We start from the raw sequence: 20,755 nt of genomic DNA, 5'->3' as shown, positions 1-20,755 counted from the left end.
AGCATAACTGGCAGAATAACATAGTAGAGTTATGAAAAAGCACAAGCACTACAATCTTAAAAAAAATAGAACATGCTGGAAATGTGCAACAAGTCTTTCAGCATCTGAAATTGAAAATAGGTTACTCTTTCATCATTTTAATATTAGTCTTTCTCTTTCAGATGCTAAAAGACCTGTTATTTATTTCTATGATTATCTGGGTTTATGTCACAGTAAGATATTTGGACTGGCATGAATTCCTGGTTGCGATTGATTCAACTCAGGATTTTAAATAGATCATACTCTGTTGTATGGGTCTCCATACTGAACATGCTGCAGTTAGTCAGCAGAACTAGTCACTCTTTGACAAGAGTCACCCAGCTTCCTTTAGAAATGTATTTAAACATTGTCCCACTGTCATTGGCTCTAGCAGTTCTGAAGGTCCTGTCAAAAGTGGAGAAAGTGGCTAATGGCATGTAGTCTAAACTGGCTTTTTAGTTTTAAAATCTAGATTCCTTTTAGAAACATTGAGAAACACTACCGACTTTGCTAGCTCTCTGGAGGTTTGATTTTTTTCCCCCTCCCCACCCCTAAACAAGTCTCACACTATGTCTCGCAGTCAGCTCATTGACAACGTAAGCTACTCAACACGAAAGACTTTGCCCATTGACATGCATCAGTCTCATCTATGTTGCATAAAAATTGAATAGTGGACTGTAATTTGGGAAGAATGATAAATTTGAAATAAAAAAATTGATTTACATTTTTGAAGGTGTGATCTGTATGTTGCAGATTCAATTTTCTACATTTTTGTGGATAAAAATTGCAAGTGGCAGGTGACATAATGAAATAGGGTGTTAGAAACTCAGGCACTGTGTTGTGAAATTGCACAATGCAGTCACATATCCTTAGCCCACTACATGATGGGTTCTTTGCTATTCCTGAAACAGAAGCCAATCTTGTGCTAAAAAGTTGGTAAGAACTTTGGTAGGTAGGTTACTGTAAAATGTTTCATGAATCATCTAGATTAAAGGACCTTTGACCAAACCCCTAACTTTCCTCTGGGGTTTGGGGGGATGTGGTGGGGCATTGCAACATTGTGTGGCTTTTCTGTGACCGTTTCATGATGAAAATATTTTCCACTGTTCTCATTCCAGGTAAAAACATGGTGCCATTTTTTAAAAAGTGGAGACAAAAATGTTCTTTTAAAAGTGCAATATTTCCTCTTTTGCCCTAACAGGATTGTTATAGCTTGTTCTGCCTGGAAGTCGTGTCCAGAGACTGATGCAGACGAGCTGTACAAGGGGCTAATTCAGTCCTTTCATGAAATGATCAAGTTGATGACAACAGCCCAGCTTTAAGCAATGACAAAAAGGAATACACTCTGCTAAAATTGATTAAAATGCTAATTCTCTACATATTTGCATTAATGTACTAGTAAATAATACATGATTCCCCTATGCAGTCTGTGTACTTTACTTGAAGCAACAGAATGTTGTTTTTTGAATTTCCACTTTGCAACAGCAATGCAACATTTTTGAAACTATGCACAATACAATGCAAAAAATGCAGTAATAATGCAGACTCTTAAATGACAAAAAAGTAGTTAGAATAATCACAGTTCAGTTTTCTCATCTTGTTTTAAGCACTAGCATTTAACTTTGTGGGAAAGCAAAAAGCCACAAGAATTATTAATTTTAATTAATCTGTGACAGACCTAGTTTTGTCTATTTCCTAGAAACATTTTTGGATCTAGAATTCTGAAACTAGGGCCGTGATTTTACGAACCTCAGCGGGTCCATGGCGGGCGACGTCGGTGGCGGGTCCCGACCTCACTGCTGTCCCCATCCCAGCCTCTGAAATAAATTTCCCCTGATTGGGCTTGTTAAGCCAGTCCAGCGTGTTTCCCGGCTAATTGGAAGAAGAAGCGGGTCTGGTGACGTCATTTGATGACGCGCCATCAGCCGGTTTCCTTAAAGGGACCATGCGCAAATTGATTTTGACAATTGTGCTGTCAGTGTTCTACAGCATTGAGGTGCTGCAAATACTGACGGGCACTGCAGAGATGCAGGGCTGCACCCAGGCTCTCTCCCATGACACACTCCATTTGCTTATGAAGGGTGTCACAGCATGGGCGGAAGAGACCTCCCCAGGAGATCAACACAGCCTGGTTGCACATTGCACAGAGGGCAGAAGCAGGGATGTGGTCAGGAGGACCTGGGTGCAGTGCTGCAAACATTTCAATTATCTCAGTAGATCACGAAACGTTAGTACAAAGCCACACTCAACCTCATCCTGCAGTACCACTCATCACATTCCCATCACTCTGCCTTCCCTACCCTACTCCTGCACATCCTTATTCACACCAACTTACCTTGTACCTCCACCCATCCCGCTCTATCTATATTGTCACTTCCCCATCTCACTAGGCATCCCTCACACTCGCCCTTATCCTAGTGCAATCATACCAACTGACAACACACAAGGATAGGCACTTGGGTGTTTTATGCAATGTTCATGTAAAGTGAATGTGGTGTCAAACTTTGAAACCTTTCTTTGCAACACTGCGTTCTTGGACAGATTTGTGTGCACCATTGGAAGCGGCTTAGTGAGTTGCAGTGAATGGTGAGACATAATGGTAACCCCCCCCACCGCAATGGTGATGAGTGTGCAAGGAACAGCTTGGGCATTGTAGGGATGATTTATGGTGTTGGTGTGGGGTGGTGCCAACCTGGTGCCAGGGTGTACAGTGTCAAGTGAAGTTAATCTGACCGTGGTGAGGCCGTCCCTGGCTTCCCGGGCAGCAATCTGCTTGGGTGCTGATGCCCTCTGTCCTGTGCAACATCAGGTGATTGCAGAGAAGGTTGGCGTTGTTGTTGGTGCTGCTGGTGTAGGGCTGATCGTGGTGGGATTCTGAGGACCAAGGTGGGAGAGTATCAAGGGCACCCATGTTGATGAAATAGGTGCCAGGTGTCTTAATCTAAATGTACACTCTCGGGAGCCGCAAGCCTACATTTCGTTGTACTGCACTTGTGCACTAACAATGACAATAAAAGTTGATTATTATTATTATAGGTGAAGTAGAGATGACAGAAGCGATCTGTCAATGGTAAGCGAGGTCAGACTGGATGGAGACTTGTGTAGAGACTTGCAGCCTGGTGAATCTGTTGTGGAAATGCAGTGAGGAAGTGTTTATGGCTGAGGGAAGATACCTCTAAGGTGGGAGCTTTGAGTTGACATTTGAAGCTGTCAACTCAACAGCTGATTCAGTGGGCACTGAACTCCCACCTCAGCTTACAGATGTGGTCCTCGACCAGCGTGGACCCCATGGGCGAGCTGTCAAATGCAGGTGAGCTCAAATTAATTCTTAAGTGGCTCTAAACAAGCCATAATTACCTGAATTGGGTCCCCCGCTGTGAACCCACCACTGCGTGTTTGGTCTGCTCAGCACTGACAGACCCGACATCAGGGAAAGGCGCGTGGTGGCGGGTTCACAGCGGGGTCGCGACCTGCTTGGGGAAAAACAAACACTTTCCCACCCGACCGGCCACCGACCGCACCCGCTGACCCCCTGCAAAATCCAGCCCTAGGAGTCGGACTCTAATGTCTAGAGTAGAAAAAGGTGCTTTTAAGATTTGTAAATATGATTTTAAGATTTATTAAATATATTTAGTGTGTAAAGTAGAACATCATTATTGGACTAATATTTAAATTGTTTTAATAGGTTGTACAATTTGGGCACCTTTTGTTTAATTCTATAGTTATCCGTTGGATAGTTACCAAGATAAAACACTGGTAAGAAATAAAGTTGACTGCAGTGATTGTTGCCCATTCTAAAGAGACAAAGTTTGACTCACAAACTGTCTAGAGTCTGCATAGGTGATAATAGCCTATTGGTATGGGGTGAAGCATGCAACAAACAGAATTACCAAAATGACTTCTCCATGCATGTTAATCAAATTACTTTTTGTCAGTTGAAGGAAATCAAAATATACTAACTTGCAGTATCTGCGAACGATTGTTTTAATCCATGATAGACAGGTAACAGGCTCTAGTGATGATTGAAGTGCTAATTGGGTAACTGGTGAATTATTTGGTGAGCATTGATTTTTTTTCCAGTTACCATCAGTTTGATTTTTTTAAATATCACATGTTTTCCTTTATCTCTTTTACCTCACTGCACATACTGTCCATTGGAAGTGGAGAAATTCATTTTTAAAAAGGATTTTGCAGCCAGTGAAAAGCCTCAAATTCTGCAGATTAGTCCAGTTGCATCCTATGATAATACTCATCGCTAATGAGTAAACTCATCTGGGTCCCTGCAGTTTGTTTATTTTTGCATTTTATTTAACACTACTCCTTTCCCTTCGATTTTTGTTTTTCCCAAGCTAACACCTCGCTTACGGATCGCCGTCTTTTCCCTGCTTATACTTAAGTCTATTTGATTTTCTTCCTCAATTCCCTTTATTCCTTTTTGCCTGCTTGTTTTTAAATATATATTTACCTCATCTATTTCTACCTTCTCTACTGGCTCTTTCATTACTTTTATTTTCCCTGTCCCGTCCTTTCCTTCCTAGTTTAAATGACTTATCTCTATTTATACATCATCCCTTCCTGTTGAGATGTAGCCTGTTGCATAAGAGCTCCCATCTTCCCCAGAAGTGGTGCGAGTGTCCCCTGAAACAGAAACCCTCTTCCTGACACTACCCCTTTAGCCATGTGTTGAGCTTCCTAATCTTCCTACCCTTCCCTACTCTAGCTAGCTAGGGGAGTAAGGAGTAAGGCCTTTCCTTTTCTATATCATTGGCTGCTGCTCCCCTTCCATAATCTTCTGCAGTATTCCCGAAATGTCCTTGGGAGACAGCAAATCATCTGGGGCTCTTGGTCTAGACTGCAAAAAATGGCGTCTACCCCATTAACCATTAGTACTCTATTATTGGTGCCGCATTTCTAACTGAATTACTAAGCTCGCTCTCTCTCTCCATTTAAAAATAAAACTATGGGTTTGAGTCCTCTATTACTTACTGAAACTAAAAGTATACATTCTGCTTGCAACAGGATGCTCCCATACTGAAAGGATGCACTAGTGGAGAAGTACTGCTGTACTGGAACAATGCGGAAATAGTCAGTAATTGCTAATGAAGAACAAATTGACCTTTAGCAACAGTGGATCTCCACTGGTATTGCTTACAGTATGAGGTCATGCTGATTTGTATAGTAAATAATTCTTGTTTTCTTAGAACATCCAGTGGATCTCCCATAGCAATGGTCCGAGTTGTATACATTTGGGTGTTACCTGAGGCATGGTGGGGGATTACTGCAGGATGAAGGTTGGAAATAATGATGTGACCTGTGGAATAAATAAATGATAAAGCAAGAATGCTTTGATAAGAAATAAAATAGAGTGAGGACAGGCTTGCAGTGACTAATAAATAGAAATAGCAAAAAGAATAAAGAACTGGTAGAGGCAAAAGTAAGAAACAACATTGGCTGCTCTACTAAGGAGCAGTACTCTTTTCATAGGCAATCATTTGCAATGTACCCAGAGACAGTGATGTAAAGAGTTTGTGAAGTAAATAGATATACAAACATTTGGTTATTTTCTAGAAGTAGGTGTATGTGATAATCCTGTATTTTTGTAGTACTTGTAATTCTTTTCACAGACTATATATTTTACACAGTATAGTCTATGATTTAGTTGCTTGATTTGAAAGATGTACATGAGCAGATCAACCAGCCAATGCTGAATGTAGATTTGTTTGCAATCAAGTTTCTTCACTTTGTTTCTGTGATTTGGAAATAAATTTGCTGAAATAAATTATTACATTGTGGCAGTGTTTTTGATCGATCTGTTTCTAAGATAATTTTTCACATTTACCCATATGGACTAAATCCAAAATAAAATAAAAGCTCTTCTGCAATATCTATGGTTATATTCAGTTGCTTTGTGTAACTGTGTTAGCCGTGACTCCATTTCACCTGAGTCAGAAGGTTGTGGGTTCAAATCCCACTCCAGGGACTTGAGCACTCCAGTGCAGTACTGAGGGAGTGCTGCATTGTTGCAGGTGCAGTCCTTTGGATGAGACGTTAAACCGAGGCCTGTCTGCCCTTCTCAGGAGGACATAAAAGATCCCATGGCCAATGTACCCCGTAATTTTGTGGGGGTGGGGGGTGCACATGGCCCCCCTTTAACGGCTGTGCGGCCCATTCAGAAGTCCGCAGTTTTTTTCAATTTAAAAGCCGGCTTGCTGGTTGCGCGGGACCCCTGGAGCGCTACACGGCCGCACAGCTTAAAGAGAACATTGCCCAAGGCATTATTTCAAAGAAGAGCAGCGGCGTTCTCCTTGGTGTCCTAGCTGATATTTATCCCTCAACCAACATCACTAAAAAAAGGATTATCTGGTCATTATCACATTGTTGTTTGTGGGAGCTTGCTGTGCGTAAATTGGCTGATGCGTTTCCTACATTATGACAATGCTTCAAAAGTACTTCATTGGTTGTGAAGTGCTTTAGGACGTTCTGAGGTCGTGCAAGGCGCTATATATATGCAAATCTTTATTTCTTTAAGCTCACCCTTCAATCAAGAAGTTTAAAAAAAGAAATTCCCTTCCAAAATATATGCAACGGCAACTTGTGCAGACCAAGGAGAGGTTGTGGGTTAAGCCAGGCTGTCTAGAAATTTACCACTTCAAACTGGGCACCCTTCTAAATAACTTAATTTTAAACTAATGGAAATACAATGTTCAGCCTATCTATACTGAGTTCAGCGAGCATCAGAATGCATGATGGAAGGGGAAAAGCATCCATCTTATCACCATTGCACTAAATTTAAGATTCTTCATATAAATGATAATGTCTCTGCCTCCATTCAACTTACTTGGGTATGTATGTAATCACAGCCACTTATTCTACACACACCTCATGTGAACAAATTCTGACCCAGCATATACGTTTTCAGCCCAATCAACTTTATCATCCCCCACCTTCAGGTCCGTCCATGGCCTTCCCCTACCCTATTTTGGTGATTTCCCCTACCCATATGTTCCTCCACACACCTGACACTGGTTTATTCCTCATTACCCACTCTTCCATCATAGGCTGCTCTTTCAGCTATTATGGCCCCGATATTAACGGGGAGACGCACTGGGAGCGGGGGTTCCGATATTGCGTGGGTAACCTAGAGGTTTGTTCAGTTCTTCTGTCAGTGGCTTTTTAACTCGGCCACTTCATTATTATTTTACTTACGGGTTTCCCCGTCCAATCCACAGCATCAGGCGTGACGAGGACCCACATGATGCAATCTCAACTCCCGTATTTAAAGGGCCAATTCAAAGATGCAATTTGGAGGAGGTGGAGTTGAAAAGAGGAAGTTCCAGAATGGTTTCGAGATGTTCAAAGGCTGCGCTCCGGTTCACTGATGCCTCCCTTGATGTGCTGCTGGGGGCTGTGAGGAGCTGGAGGGACATACTAATCCCCAGCAATGTGAGGAAAAAACCTGTGGCAGTAACAAAGAAGGTGTGGTTGGAGGTTGCCCAGGAGGTGAGTAGCAGGAGCGTATTGCTACGGTCCTGGATGCAGTTCAGGAAGCGCTTGAATGACCTAACCAGATCAAGAAAGGAGTATAGTGGCACATTCACCTACATCCTGCGGTGTGCATCATCCAGCCCTCCCACTCTGCCTTCTCAAGCCTACTCCATCACTTCACACCTCACACCCACTTAACTGACAAGTACACCCATCCTTCCCTGTCTATACACTTCCTCACATCCCCATCTATCCATCCACTACTCCCACTCACCCTCATCCTTAAGCAATTTATGCCTCTCCCTGATACTCACACTCACTAAATGCACTCCATCCGTCAGGTGAACATATGCCATTACACTCACTTGTAAATCCCTCATTGCAGGAGAGAGCACAGAACACGAAGGAGAGGGCGAGAACTGCTGGTGGTCTGCCAAACATCTCACAAGCGCAGAGGACAATAGAGGTGCCATTACACTACTAGATGTATTCTATTGGCCACCAACTAGTGGGAAGGATACAGAGGAGAAAATTTGCAGAGAAATTATAGAGAGGTGCAAGAACTATAGAGTAGTGATAATAATGGGGACTTCAACTATCCTAATATAGACTGGGATAGTAATAGTGTAAAGGGCAGAGAGGGGAAAGAATTTCTGAAGTGTGTTCAGAACTTTCTTGATCAGTACATTCCGGCCCAACGAGGAAGGATGCATTGCTGGATCTGGGGAATGAGGTGGGTCAAGTGGAGCAAGTGTCAGTGGGTGAAAATTTACAGAACAGTGATCATGGTGCACATGGACTTCCAAAAGGCGTTTGATAAAGTGCCACATAATAGGCTTGCCAGCAAAGTTGAAGCTCATGGAACAAAAGGGACAGTGGCAGCATAGATATGAAATTGGCTAAGTGACATGATACAGAGAGTAGTGGTGAACGGTTGTTTTTCAGACTGGAGGAAGGTATGCAGTGGTGTTCCCCAGGGGTCGATACTAGGACCACTGCTTGGGAGGACTTGGGTGTACAGGGCACAATTTCAAAATTTGCAGATGACAAAACTTGGAAGTATAGTGAACAGTGAGGAGGATAGTGATAGACTTCAAGAAGACATAGATAGGCTGGTGGAATGGGTGGACATGTGGCAGATGAAATTTAATGCAGAAAAGTGCGAAGTGATACATTTTGGTAGGAAGAACGAGGAGAGGCAATATAAACTTATGAGTACAGTTCTAAAGGGGGTGCATGAACAGAGAGCACAAATCGTTGAAAGTGGCAGGACTGGTTGAGAAAGCGGTTAAGAAAGCATACGGGATTCTGGGCTTCATAAATAGAGGCATAGAGTACAAAAGCAAGGAAGTTATGATAAACCTTTATAAAACAGTGGTCCGGCCTCAACTGGAGTATTGTGTCCAATTCTGGGCACTGCACTTTAGGAAGGATGTGAAGGCCTAAGAGAGGGTGCAATAAAGATTTACAAGAATGGTTCCAGGGATGAGAACATAAGAACATAAGAAATAGGAGCAGGAGTAGGCAAATCGGCCCCTCGAGCCTGCTCCACCATTCAATAAGATCATGGCTGATCTGATCCTAACCTCAAATCTTCTATCACTCTCCATCCCACCCGAACCCATGTGATCTCCCAGGAGAGGCGAAAAACCAGATAAAAAACCCAATGGCCAATTTGGGAGAAAAAATCTGGGAAATTCCTCTCCGACCCATCTAGGCGATCGAAACTCTTCCAGGAGATCACTCTGTCCCTATATTTTCTACAGTACTTACCTTCTGTAAAGGAGATCTCCACCCCAGCCAGGAACAGGAATAAAACCATCTCCTGAAATCTAACACAGAATTAGAACACAAGAAGTAGGAACAGAACCAGGCTACACGGCCCCTGGGCCCACTCCACTACCCACAGGGCCATGACCATTCTGAACCTAGACTCATGTCCAATTTCCTGCCCGCTCCCCGTAACCCTTAATTCCCTTTGCTTCTAGGAAACTATCTATTTCTGTTTTAAATTTATTTAATGATGTAGCTTCCACAGCTTTCTGGGGCAGCAAATTCCACAAACCTACCACCCTCTGAGTGAAGAAGTTTCTCCTCATCTCAGTTTTGAAAGAGCAGCCCCTTATGGATGAGAAACTGGGATTGTTCTCCTTGGAGCAGAGAAGGTTGAGAGGAGATTTGATAGAGGCATTCAAAATCATGAGGGGTCTGGACAGAGTAGACGGAAGGGTCGAGAACTAGAGGACACAGATTTAAGGTGATTGGCAGATGAAACATGGGCGGCATGAGGAAAAACTTTTTTATGTAGCAAGTGGTCAGGACCTGGACTGCACTGCCTGAAAGGGTGGCGGGGGCAGACTCAATCGTGCCTTTCAAAAGGGAGTTGGATAAGTACCTGAAGGAAAAACATTTGTAGAATTTCGGGGAAAGGGCGGGGGAGTGGGACTAGGTGAAGTGCTCTTGCACAGAGCCAGTACGGGCTCGACGGGCCAATTGGCCTCCTTCTTTGCTGTAACCATTCGATGACTCTGACCCCCTCCTGGCAGTGGATTGGCTGCCTGCCTGCCCCCCCCCCCCCCACCGTCCTGCCTCCGTTAAAACCGGAAGTGGGTGGTTTGGAGGCAGGTTCAGGTCAGGGTTCACATGCCCCCCAACCCATCTTTTTTCTTAGGTTAAAATTCCTCCTGCAGAGTCTAAACCAGGAAGAATAAATTATAATAATTGTATAATCATGTACAGAAAGCAAAATAAGGAGAGAGAAAGATGGGATTAAGAGAGAGACAAGAGGCAGAAAGAAAAAGTAAAAAAAATTAACTTCTCCAACAATAATTAAATTCTAAAGAGACTCCACACTTGTAAAATTAAATTTTCAGTGCCAGAGAGGTTGTTTGGCAGTAATTATGACTTATCACGGCGTGAAAAGTTCACTTACACCTGAATGCACCAGCCCTAACTTTCTCTGGTATGTTTAGAGGGTTACTAGTGGTTAAGTACAGCAACTTCACACCCTTACATGGATTTCAATGCCAAGTATCTCGGCGAGGTACCAGTGTAGCACAGCTTGTGGAGGAGCAGGGCAAATCAGACAGGAACTTCCAGATTTTCGCGTTTAACTGTGCATGTGTGGACTTCGGAAGTTGCTGTCTGATTCACTCCATAATAATGATAAGTGCTGTTAGCCTCACCGTCAACGTTCCCTTTAAGCTGGCCAGCCTCGCAGCGATCCAGGGAACCTGCGCAGCCAGCTTGCTGACTTAACAATGCAAAAACCAAGCATGCACGGTATTTTGAATAGCCCGCGCAGCCCCTTAAAGGGGCCATGCGGCGCCAAAAAAAATTACAGGGAACATTGCTCACCGTTATTCTTAATGCAAAATTCAGGCCTATGGGTAGAGTTAAGAAACAGCAACGGATTCAAGACTCTGGTAGGAGTTGTCTGCGGACCTCCTTAGAGTAGTGATATAATGGGAGTTGTATAAATACAGAGATCAGGGAAACATGTAGCAAAAACAATATGGTTATAATAGATTTTAATTTTAATTTTCACCTAGACTGGAAGAAGCAGACCAGCTCAAGTAGTTAATTAATGTTTAGAATATATTCAGATCAGTTATCCAGAAAAATGTTTCAGAGCTGACAAGGGAGCAAGCCATATTGGATTGGAGATCAATAGAGTTTTGTTAGGTAAGGGTATCAAGGTATGGAGCTACGGTGGGTAAGTGGAGTTGAGATACAGATCAGCCATCATCTAACTGCATGGCAGAACAAGCAAGGGGTCATATGACGTACACCTGCTCCTATTCCTCTGCATCTGTGGTTTAATGTTTTAATTCCTGTGCATTTGTGGTTGTCTCTCTTTCTTTCCATGCATTTATCTCGTTTCTCATCCTGTGTAACCTTTGGGCTAAATATTAGGGGGCATTACGCCACCCGTTAATGGCAAAAAGACGGCGGCCGCCGCTCTATTGCCAGCTGGCGGCTGATCCCGTGGCGTCCGCTATTTTCCGAGGCCCGACAGTGCTGCCGATAAGATCGATGACCCTGCAGATTTAAATAAGGGAGAGGTGACATCAGTCAGCGTGCATTGCTGACATAACAATACCTCAGCGAACTTGAACCTTAGCACTGGGTCCTAAGGTTGCCATGAAAGCACAGCATTCAGCAGATTGACAGAGGCACTGTCAGCACCTCTTAAAGGGACAGACACATCTTTCAGGTAAGTTTGTATTTAAGCTTTTGGACTGGATTTTTTGGGGAATTTATTGAAGTAGTGGCTTGCTGCAATACATGTTAAACGTTTTTTAAGTGTGTAGAGAGTGCTGCTGGATGCTTGTAAGGCCTTGGATGGTAAAGGAAGGCCTCTGAGAAGATGGAAAATGCTGCAAATACTCAGCAGGTCAGGCAACATCCGTGTAGAGAGAAACACTTCATGTCTCAGGTCGAGATGCTGCCTGACCTCCTGAGTATTTCCAGCATTTTATGCATCCAGATTTACAGCATCTGCTTGCAGAGGGAAGAGGAAGAAGCAGAAGAGGAGGAAGCAGAAGGAAGGATGCAACCCAGACAGCCCCTTTCTGGCCGGGATATCCAGGATGGAATCATCCGCCTGCGGTACCAGTGACCACAACCCCAATTCACCTTTCAACATTAGTCCCACACCTAACCTTCCCTCTGTTACTGACCATCACAGCGTCCTCTTGGCCACAATGCTGAAATAAAAGCCACCACAAAGCAAACTTTCCAATCCAACTTTATACACCTATCCATCCAATATGACATCAAGAAATCAACTCATCACCTTATGCATTCCCTTAGTGACAGTCTTGTGTGTGCCTTTGCCTCGCCTGCTGATGTCATGCAGTGCTATCCCAGTGGCTGCAGCATAGCTGGTGGAAGGCTGCTGACTTTCAGTGGGGGACACTGCAGATGGCCTTGCTAGTCGACCTTGAGCTGGTGGCTAGGAGTGTCAAAGCGAGTGATGGTGTTTCTTCTTCTTCTTCACTCTCCTCTTCTTGTCAACCACTGGCTGGGCAGGCTGCATATCTTGGGTGTGTGAAATGAGGAAGGCACATAGTTGGAGTTGTGGTGAGGGGAGGGCGGGAAAGAAAGAGGTGCATCCGAGAAGGAGGATAACATATGAGGATACCAGCATCTTGTATCCTTTCAGCCCCACCGCTGGCCAAGGGCTCAGCCATGCCCCTGCCAAGGATGGCCAACACCGTCCTTTTTTTATTCGTTTATGGGATGTGGGCATCGCTGGCAAGGCCAGCATTTATTGCCCATCCCTAATTGCCCTTGAGAAGGTGGTGGTGAGCCGCCTTCTTGAACCACTGCAGTCCGTGTGGTGAAGGTACTCCCACAGTGCTGTTACGGAGGGAGTTCCAGGATTTTGACCCAGCGACGATGAAGGATCGGCGATATACTTCTAAGTCAGGATGGTGTGTGACTTGGAGGGGAACTTGGAAGTGGTGGTGTTCCCATGCGCCTGCTGCCCTTGTCCTTCTAGGTGGAAGAGGTTGTGGGTTTGGGAGGTGCTGCCGAAGAAGCCTAGGCGAGTTGTTGCAGTGCATCTTGTAGATGGTACACACTGCAGCCACGGTACGCTGGTGGTGGAGGGAGTGAATGTTTAAGGTGGTGGATGAGGTGCCAATCAAGCGGGCTGCTTTGTCCTGGATGGTGTCGAGCTTCGAGTGTTGTTGGAGCTGCACTCATCCAGGCAAGTGGAGAGTATTCCATCACACTCTTGACTTGTGCCTTGTAGATGGTGGAAAGGCTTTGGGGAGTCAGGAGGTGAGACAACGCAGAATACCTAGCCCCTGACCTGCTCTTGTTGCCACAATATTTATGTGGCTGGTCCAGTTAAGTTTCTGGTCAATGGTGACCCCCATGATGTTGATGGTGGGGGATTCGGCGATGGTAATGCCATTGAATGTCAAGGGGAGGTGGTTAGACTCTTGCTTGTTGGAGATAGTCACTGCCCTGAGGAACTCCTGCAGCAATGCCCTGGGGCTGTGATGATTGACCTTCAACCACCACAACAATCTTCCTTTGTGTTAGGTATGACTCCAGCCAGTGGAGAGTTTTTCCCCCAAGGGGGTGAGGTGAAGCTAGGTATGGGAGGTGTGCCTCATGATTGGTACACATTGTTGGTAGGTGAATGACGGGCATGGGAGGGGGTGGAGGAGTCATGCATTGAGAAGTGTATGAGGCTAGTGATGCAGTTGGTAGGAGACGGCTTTTGAAGATGAATTCACTGACCTTGACCATTGGTCTGAGGTCATGAAACCTCTTTGGGAACTGGAGCCAGGTGGTGGGGGCGACACTGCTGGCAGTGACGGCCTCAGTGATGTGGTCCCACATTGTTCTTTCTAGATGGCCTCCTGCACAAAGCTGGAGTGCTGCGTGCGAGACCCTGAGTGCCCCTTCTCTGGCTTGCTGAGCCTTTTGTGTTCGTGCTGAAGCACTTTTCCCATTTTTTGAGATGCGAAAGGAAATTCAGCTTTAAGAGCTGAAGACTACCATTTGGGACTTTTTAATGTTAACTTTTTTTTAAGGCAGTAAGGGCTGAAAACTGCATTTTTTACTTAATTTTTATTTTGATCAGTTCAGAAGGCATTGCCCTTTTAATGTCACACAATGCTAAGCAAACTCATTGCCTTGTTTCCAGAGGCTGTTGGAAGATGGAATGCCGCTTCTGGATGCCAATTTCGCCTCCGATGCCTGCACTAACACCACCTGAAGGATGTAACACGGGGAGTTAGAGCTGGGCTAAAAATCTTTAGTCCCTATCACAAATTTTTCTCTTTTACCGCCGTGGCCATTTTCAGCAGCCGTTAACCCAAGGCCGTCGTGAGACCGGCAACTCTTGTGGTGGCCACGATTTTCTAGGTCTTTGTACTTTTAGTTTGTTTTGTTCTGTTTATGTTTCTCACTCTCTTGCCCCACCCCCTCCCCCAATGTACCTGTGAGCCTGCTTGTCTTTCCCTGTGCGTATCTGACAGGAAGTTTGCACAGATGTAAGTTTTTAATGAGGTATATATATTTTTTAAATACTCATACTTCAGTTGTGGGTTTTTTTGCACTTTTTTGTTTATATTAGAAAATATCAAAATGTAAATGGTCAGATTTTCAGTAGTAATCATTTCTTTTAATGTTTTAAATGTCTTTTTATTGAAATATAAAGGCTTAATTATTCATTAATCATTCTTTCCTTGTGTGTAATTATAATTAAAGTTTCCGATCTCGTCCTTCCAAAGGGAGCCATGCTCTAAGACAGTGCAGATCAGAGAGTTGGTGCTACAGTGTTGTAGTCTGACTGCTCCTGTTGAGCATGGATCCCTGTTGGGAGTGCGGGACTATTGAATTTACTCGGATATATTGAAATAAAGAGTAGATTGCCTTTCAAAAGCTAGGCTTTATTAACCTTAAAAAACCAGCAAGTACATGTTGAGCACCCAGTCTCAACCAAACTGTAGAAGCTGAATTTAAGATGGCCACCACAGGTCACATGGGATCAACTAACCAATAAGTTTACAGCATATATCTCAAGGCAGGAAAACAGGCAACCAATTACAATGCTTCTTATAAAACAAGAATAATCACCACATTCACCCCTCCTTTTAAAATATACTTCAACCTAGGTAGCCTTTACAGTTTACAATTAGTTATTTATGACTAGGGCAATACATGTATAATGCCTTCAACAATTTTAAAATTTTACTATTAAATTATTAATTATTTTAAAAGTCCATTTTTAATTGGTCGACCGGATACCTTGTTCGTGTCGACCTTCTTAGCCTTGGTGGAGTTCCTTGCCCTCCCACACCAGGAGACACAGAAATATCTTCTGCAGGGAAGCTATCAATATCCCGATTATCAACGGTTTCCGGATTGGAAGTCCCATTAGAAGGTAGACTGGGAGGGTCATGAACATCCATCGGGGGCAGACTAAGAGGATTGTAAGTGTCTGCAATAGGATTGGAAATGTTCGTAGTATCTGTGACGACATCAACATTATCTGAATTATGGCTATTGTTAATGTCCTCAGGAGAGGGCTGGCCACCACAAGGAGCTAAGTCTTTAACTGAAACCGTACTTTCTTTCCGATCTTGGAATCGAATGTGAGCATATTGGGAATTTGCCTCCAATAGCTCCACCTCCTCCACTAAAGGATCATACTTTGACAGTCTAACATGGCGTCGGAGCAGCACAGGTCCCTGCATAGTAAGCCATGAAGGTACCGAATATCCCGTAGTGGATCTCCGTGGATAGTTGAAGAGCCTTTCATGGGGGGTCACATTAGTAGCCGTTGAAAGCAATGATCTAATGGAATGCAGGGCATCAGGCAGTACCATTTCCCACTGTGTATTCTTAAGGTTCCGGGATGTCAAAGCCAACATAACTGCCTTCCAGATTACCCCATTGTATCGTTCGCACTGTCCATTACCCTGGGGATTATATGGGGTAGTTCTGCTAGTAGAAATTCCCCGACTCTGGAGGTATTCCTTCAACTGGGGAGACATAAAAGAACTTCCCTGATCCGAATGGATATACGCAGGCATCCCAAAGATGACAAAAAGTTGTCAGACATTTAATAACTGTAGCAGCTGATACATCTGCACAAGGAAAAGCAAAAGGGAACCTTGAAAACTCATCCACAACAGTAAATATATATCGATTCTGAGTCGTTGAAGGAAGAGGCCCCTTAAAATCAACGCTCAGGTGTTCAAAGGGAGAAGTAGCCTTTATAAGATGAGCTCGTTGAGGCTTAAAGAAATTCGGTTTACACCGGGCGCAGACAGAGCATGACGAAGTCATCCGCTTGACGTCTTCAACTGAAAAGGGCAAATTCTTACTGCGTACGAAGTGTATCATCCTCGTAACACCAGGATGGCACAAAGCATTATGAAGATTAATAAGCGTATCTCCGTGAAGCACAGAACAATAAGCCCTCGACAGCGCATCAGCGGCAACATTATCCTTCCCCGGATGATAGACTATATCGAAATGGTAGCATGCCAACTTGATCCTCCACCTCATTATTTTATCATTCTTAATCTTTCTGAAATGTTTGACATCAAACATGAAGGACACAGATTTTTGGTCAGTTACTAACGTAAAATGTCGCCCAGATAAATAATGTCTCCATTTACGCAGTGCTTCTACTATTGCGTACGCCTCTTTCTCTATTGATGAATGTCTCTGCTCACTATTGCTCAGAGTACGTGAGAAAAAGGCCACAGGTCTTCCATTTTGGTTCAGGGTAGCCCCAATTGCAAAATCGGAAGCGTCCATCTCAATCACAAAGGGAACCTGCTCATCAATAGAATGCACAACTGCTCCAAGATACACTTCTCTTTATTGAAAGTTAAGCCAACTTTTTCCGCAACTTGAAGGAATCTTTCTAGATTAAAATCGTGCTCCACCCTTGATTTGCCACACACCGTGATGTCATCTAAATATGGGAAGGTGTCAGAGAGAGAGTTATCACTTATAAAAGCATCCATTGCCCGTTGAAAACAGGCGACACCGTTAGTAACACCGAATGGTACTCGGCAAAACTGGTACAGCTTTCCGCCAGCTTCAAAGGCCGTATATGGTTTGTCCCTCTTAGCGATAGGAATCTGATGATAAGCACTCTTTAGGTCAATAGTGCTAAAAACATTATATTGAGATACTTTATTGCTAAGCTCATCAATCTTAGGCAGGGGGTACGCATCTAATTGAGTATACCTGTTAATAGTTTGAGAGTAGTCTATCACCATTCGCTTCTTATGTCTCTCATTAGTGGTGACAACTACCTGTGCCCGCCAGGGCGAAAAACTAGGTTCAATGATTCCTTCCGATAAAAGACGTTGAACTTCAGAATTAATAAATTCTTTATCCTGACTGCTATACCTTCTTGACTTGGTAGCAATTGGCTTACAGTCCGGCATCAAATTGGAAAAAAGTGATAATGGAGAAATGAATAAAGAAGTTAATCCACAAATAGACAAAGGTGGCTTAGTTCCTCCGAAAGAAAGACTGAGGGACTCATGTAATTGAAGCACATCATGACCAATCAAAATGTCCGCACAGAGATTAGGCAGAACGGATAGGCGTATATCAGTATACGTATTACCTAGGAGAATTAATTTCACAAGGCAACAACCAGCTACTTGTGAGGTGAGAGTCGTCTGAGCCATACACACCTGATAGGAAACAGGTGAAATTTTCAAATGCTTCTCCCTCACAAACTGAAGACTTATAAATCTCTCAGTACTGCCCGTATCTATAAGAGCCTTCACTTCTAACCCATTAACTTGGGCCATAACTATAGCTTTGTTTAGGCCATGGGGAAAGGCGGCAGAAACTGATGCAATAAATGCCTTATCTAAAGGCTGAATGGTCGCAGAGGAGGCAACCGATTTGCAAACAGGTGCGTAATGACCTCCCTTGCTGCATTTACTACACACAGCCTCCCGGGCAGGGCACTTCAGACGGGGGTGCCGGGCGTTCCCGTAAAAATAACACTTCTGAATCCTAGAGGCAACAGCTGCCGAAGTAGAAACTGTTTCGGAATCTAGTAAACCACTCCTATTAAATCCACGTAACTCCCTTTCATCCGGAACTGCGGAAACCACGGTCGCAGGCCGATCAAGAAGAGCATAAGAATCCGAACTTCTCTGAGCCAAATCCAATGTAGAGGCTTGCTCAAAAGCACTCTTAAGATCCAAGGTCTTATTTTCTAATAACCGCTGACGAATTGATCTAGACAGTAATCCATTATAGCAAAAGGTTAATAAATTGAAATAAAGAGTAGATTGCCTTTCAAAAGCTAGGCTTTATTAACCTTAAAAAACCAGCAAGTACATGTTGAGCACCCAGTCTCAACCAAACTGTAGAAGCTGAATTTAAGAATGCCACCACAGGTCACATGGGATCAACTAACCAATAAGTTTACAGCATATATCTCAAGGCAGGAAAACAGGCAACCAATTACAATGCTTCTTATAAAACAAGAATAATCGCCACATATATCTACCCAGGAAGTTTGGGAGGAGGCGGTGGTTTGATTTGTGTACAATCTTTGCATTGCTGTTTGTCACCCTACATTTCTGACATTTTCTAACAGATCTAAACCAGGTTTGATTAACAACAAGGTAACTGGGTTCACTCCAATGCCCTGGTGTAAATGTAATTTGAGACAGTTATCTGTATTGTGTAGATTAAGTTGCAATTCGCTGAAATCGCCTTAGTGCCTTTAACATACTAAAAATGTCCTATGTAAATACAAGTTGTTCTATTGGTTTATTTTTATTTATATTTACTAGAAATGATGATGAAACTATATATTATACTTGAATGATTGCATTGTGGATTATTTCATATCCTGTTGTTTTCCCCTTAAGTCAATTAGTTTCGTCCCATTTGTGCAGTAACTAGACTGTAATAAAGAGCCTGGTTAGCAAGAAGCTGATGATGCGTTCCTTCCTCTGCAATACGTCCGTTATTAAACACTGCTATTTTATTGGCATTCTGGATGGTAGACAGGCGATGAGCTATTACAATACAGGTGCGGCCCTCTCTTGCTTTGTCCAGCGCCTCTTGGACAACCTGTTAAAATGGATGAAGTGAAAAAATAAACCACATGAACAGTTCAGATTTAATTAATCATTTTGACCATGTTAAGATGTTTCAAAATATGTCTTAGCAATGCTGTTAAAATTGATAACTTTGTAATTATATATCTATAATCTATTACGTATGGAATGCACACAAAGCATTTTCCACAGGAAATTGGGTCAAATCTACAGCATGACCAAAATTGGAAACTTTTCAAGCTGGAAAAGGATTATGTCCAACACCCTCTTTGCTGGCTCCCTGAGCTTCACTCTACACAAATCCTAACTCCCAAAAACCTACCTTCCACATCCTGTCCTGCAGGAAGTCCTTCTTGCCATCACCCCTGTCCTCAGCAACCTCCACTGACTCCTTGTCAAAACGGAATTGAAAATCTTTATCCTTGTGTAGAAGTCCCACTCTGATCTTGCCCCACCTTACTTAAGCAATCACCTCCAACTCTACATCCCAACCCATCGCCTTCTGTCCTCTGAGTCTGGCTTCTTGTACATCCTCCCTCCGTCCACTCAGCCATTTTGGCCCTACTCTCTGTAAATTTCCTCCCTTGCCCAAATTCTGTCTTCCTACTTCTCTTCCCACCTTTAAAAGTCATCTCAAAACTTTTTCAACCATGTTTTTGGTCATCTCTTCAACTTTTTCCACTACTGTTCAGTTTCTGTTTTCTCCAATGTGAAGTGCCTTTAGACATTTACTATGTCTAAGGTACCATGTAAATACGAGTTGTTGTTGCTGTTGATGCATATAAATGACTTGGAGGAGGGCTTGGGAAGCAAGACAAACAACTTTACAGGTGATTATAATGAAACAAGATTTGGAAGAATTTGGATTCTTTAGTAATCTGGGCCAGTAGGTAGCAAACACAGTTTAATATAAATAAATGTAACTGTTATGAGAGCAAGGAACAGATTAAAGAATATAGGGGGAAAAATTCAGTTGCTATGCGCCTCCCGTTAGTGCCCTAAGAGGCCACTAATGGGTCACAAAGCAACTTGCGCCCGGGCACGGCGATGTTTGCGCCGCACATGATATTGACCAGACATTTTGCGGTGGCGCTAAACACTACCGCCACGATCTCCTGCGCCCGCAGATTGTGATGTCAGTCGAGCGTGCAATGCCCCCTGCCTTTCCGCCTACCACTAGTAATGACAGGTTGAGGGGGACGTTTTGTAGTTGGGAAAGGACTGGGGGAGCTCTATTTAAAGGCGACCGCTTACTGCCTTTTTTTGTCGACGACATTTTTGCACCACGCATTCTGAGAGAGAGACTTCTGGAGAGATTCAACGCTGTGTGAAGGAGTTTTGGGTGCTGAGCAGCACTTTGTAGGTTCATTTTGATTTGCCCTTCCTTGCATCGATTTAGAAGAGACTATGGGGTCTGCACTCTGAGCTCTTTCCCTGGGCCTCTCCATTGTTCTTTCCAGTAGAATTGATGTACAGGTCTCTCCAGGCTGAGAATCAAGGCTGCAATGAGCAAGGTGTGGATGGAGAGCAAGATCGACCCTCCCCTTTAACTCCCCGGCGCCAGTGTGTCTGTGTTCCATTGCTGACTGACATCACGAGCTTCGCCAGTGCTCTGAGGTAGCGCCTTAAGAGAGGTGTGTAGCGCCTGATTTAGTGCTCCAATCACCTCC

The 20,755-nt window shown here is 43.7% G+C and overlaps 2 protein-coding genes across 5 annotated transcripts in view; one reads left to right on the top strand and one right to left on the bottom strand.

Moving 5' to 3' along the window:
- Positions 1 to 18,956, top strand: part of crot (carnitine O-octanoyltransferase) — a 110,332-nt gene extending 91,376 nt beyond the window's left edge. Inside the window, exons 17-19 of one of the 3 annotated variants that reach the window (XR_015078387.1) lie at positions 3,055 to 3,328; positions 7,248 to 7,518; positions 14,171 to 18,956. Coding sequence is in view for 1 of the 3 variants with exons in the window: in XM_085987908.1 (XP_085844034.1) it covers positions 1,220 to 1,340 (121 nt within the window). In the remaining 2 variants the exon portion in view is untranslated. Of the gene's footprint in view, positions 1 to 1,219; positions 5,811 to 7,247; positions 7,519 to 14,170 lie in introns of those variants that run through there. The other 2 variants (XR_015078386.1, XM_085987908.1) reach the window with 2 other exon arrangements.
- LOC147117159 (ATP-dependent translocase ABCB1-like) overlaps positions 18,306 to 20,755 on the bottom strand; it is a 101,503-nt gene continuing 99,053 nt past the window's right edge. For both annotated transcript variants that reach the window (XM_085987906.1, XM_085987907.1), the window contains one exon: positions 18,306 to 19,098. In XM_085987906.1, the coding sequence (XP_085844032.1) occupies positions 18,898 to 19,098 (201 nt within the window). In that variant the 3' untranslated portion in view covers positions 18,306 to 18,897. The remainder of the gene's footprint in view (positions 19,099 to 20,755) is intronic.

This window comes from Somniosus microcephalus, chromosome 5 (assembly GCF_052327205.1).
Source record: "Somniosus microcephalus isolate GS21.2 chromosome 5, FLI_Smic_1.0, whole genome shotgun sequence".
In the NCBI taxonomy this organism is placed as follows: domain Eukaryota; kingdom Metazoa; phylum Chordata; class Chondrichthyes; order Squaliformes; family Somniosidae; genus Somniosus; species Somniosus microcephalus.
This window is presented reverse-complemented; position numbering and strand designations above follow the sequence as displayed.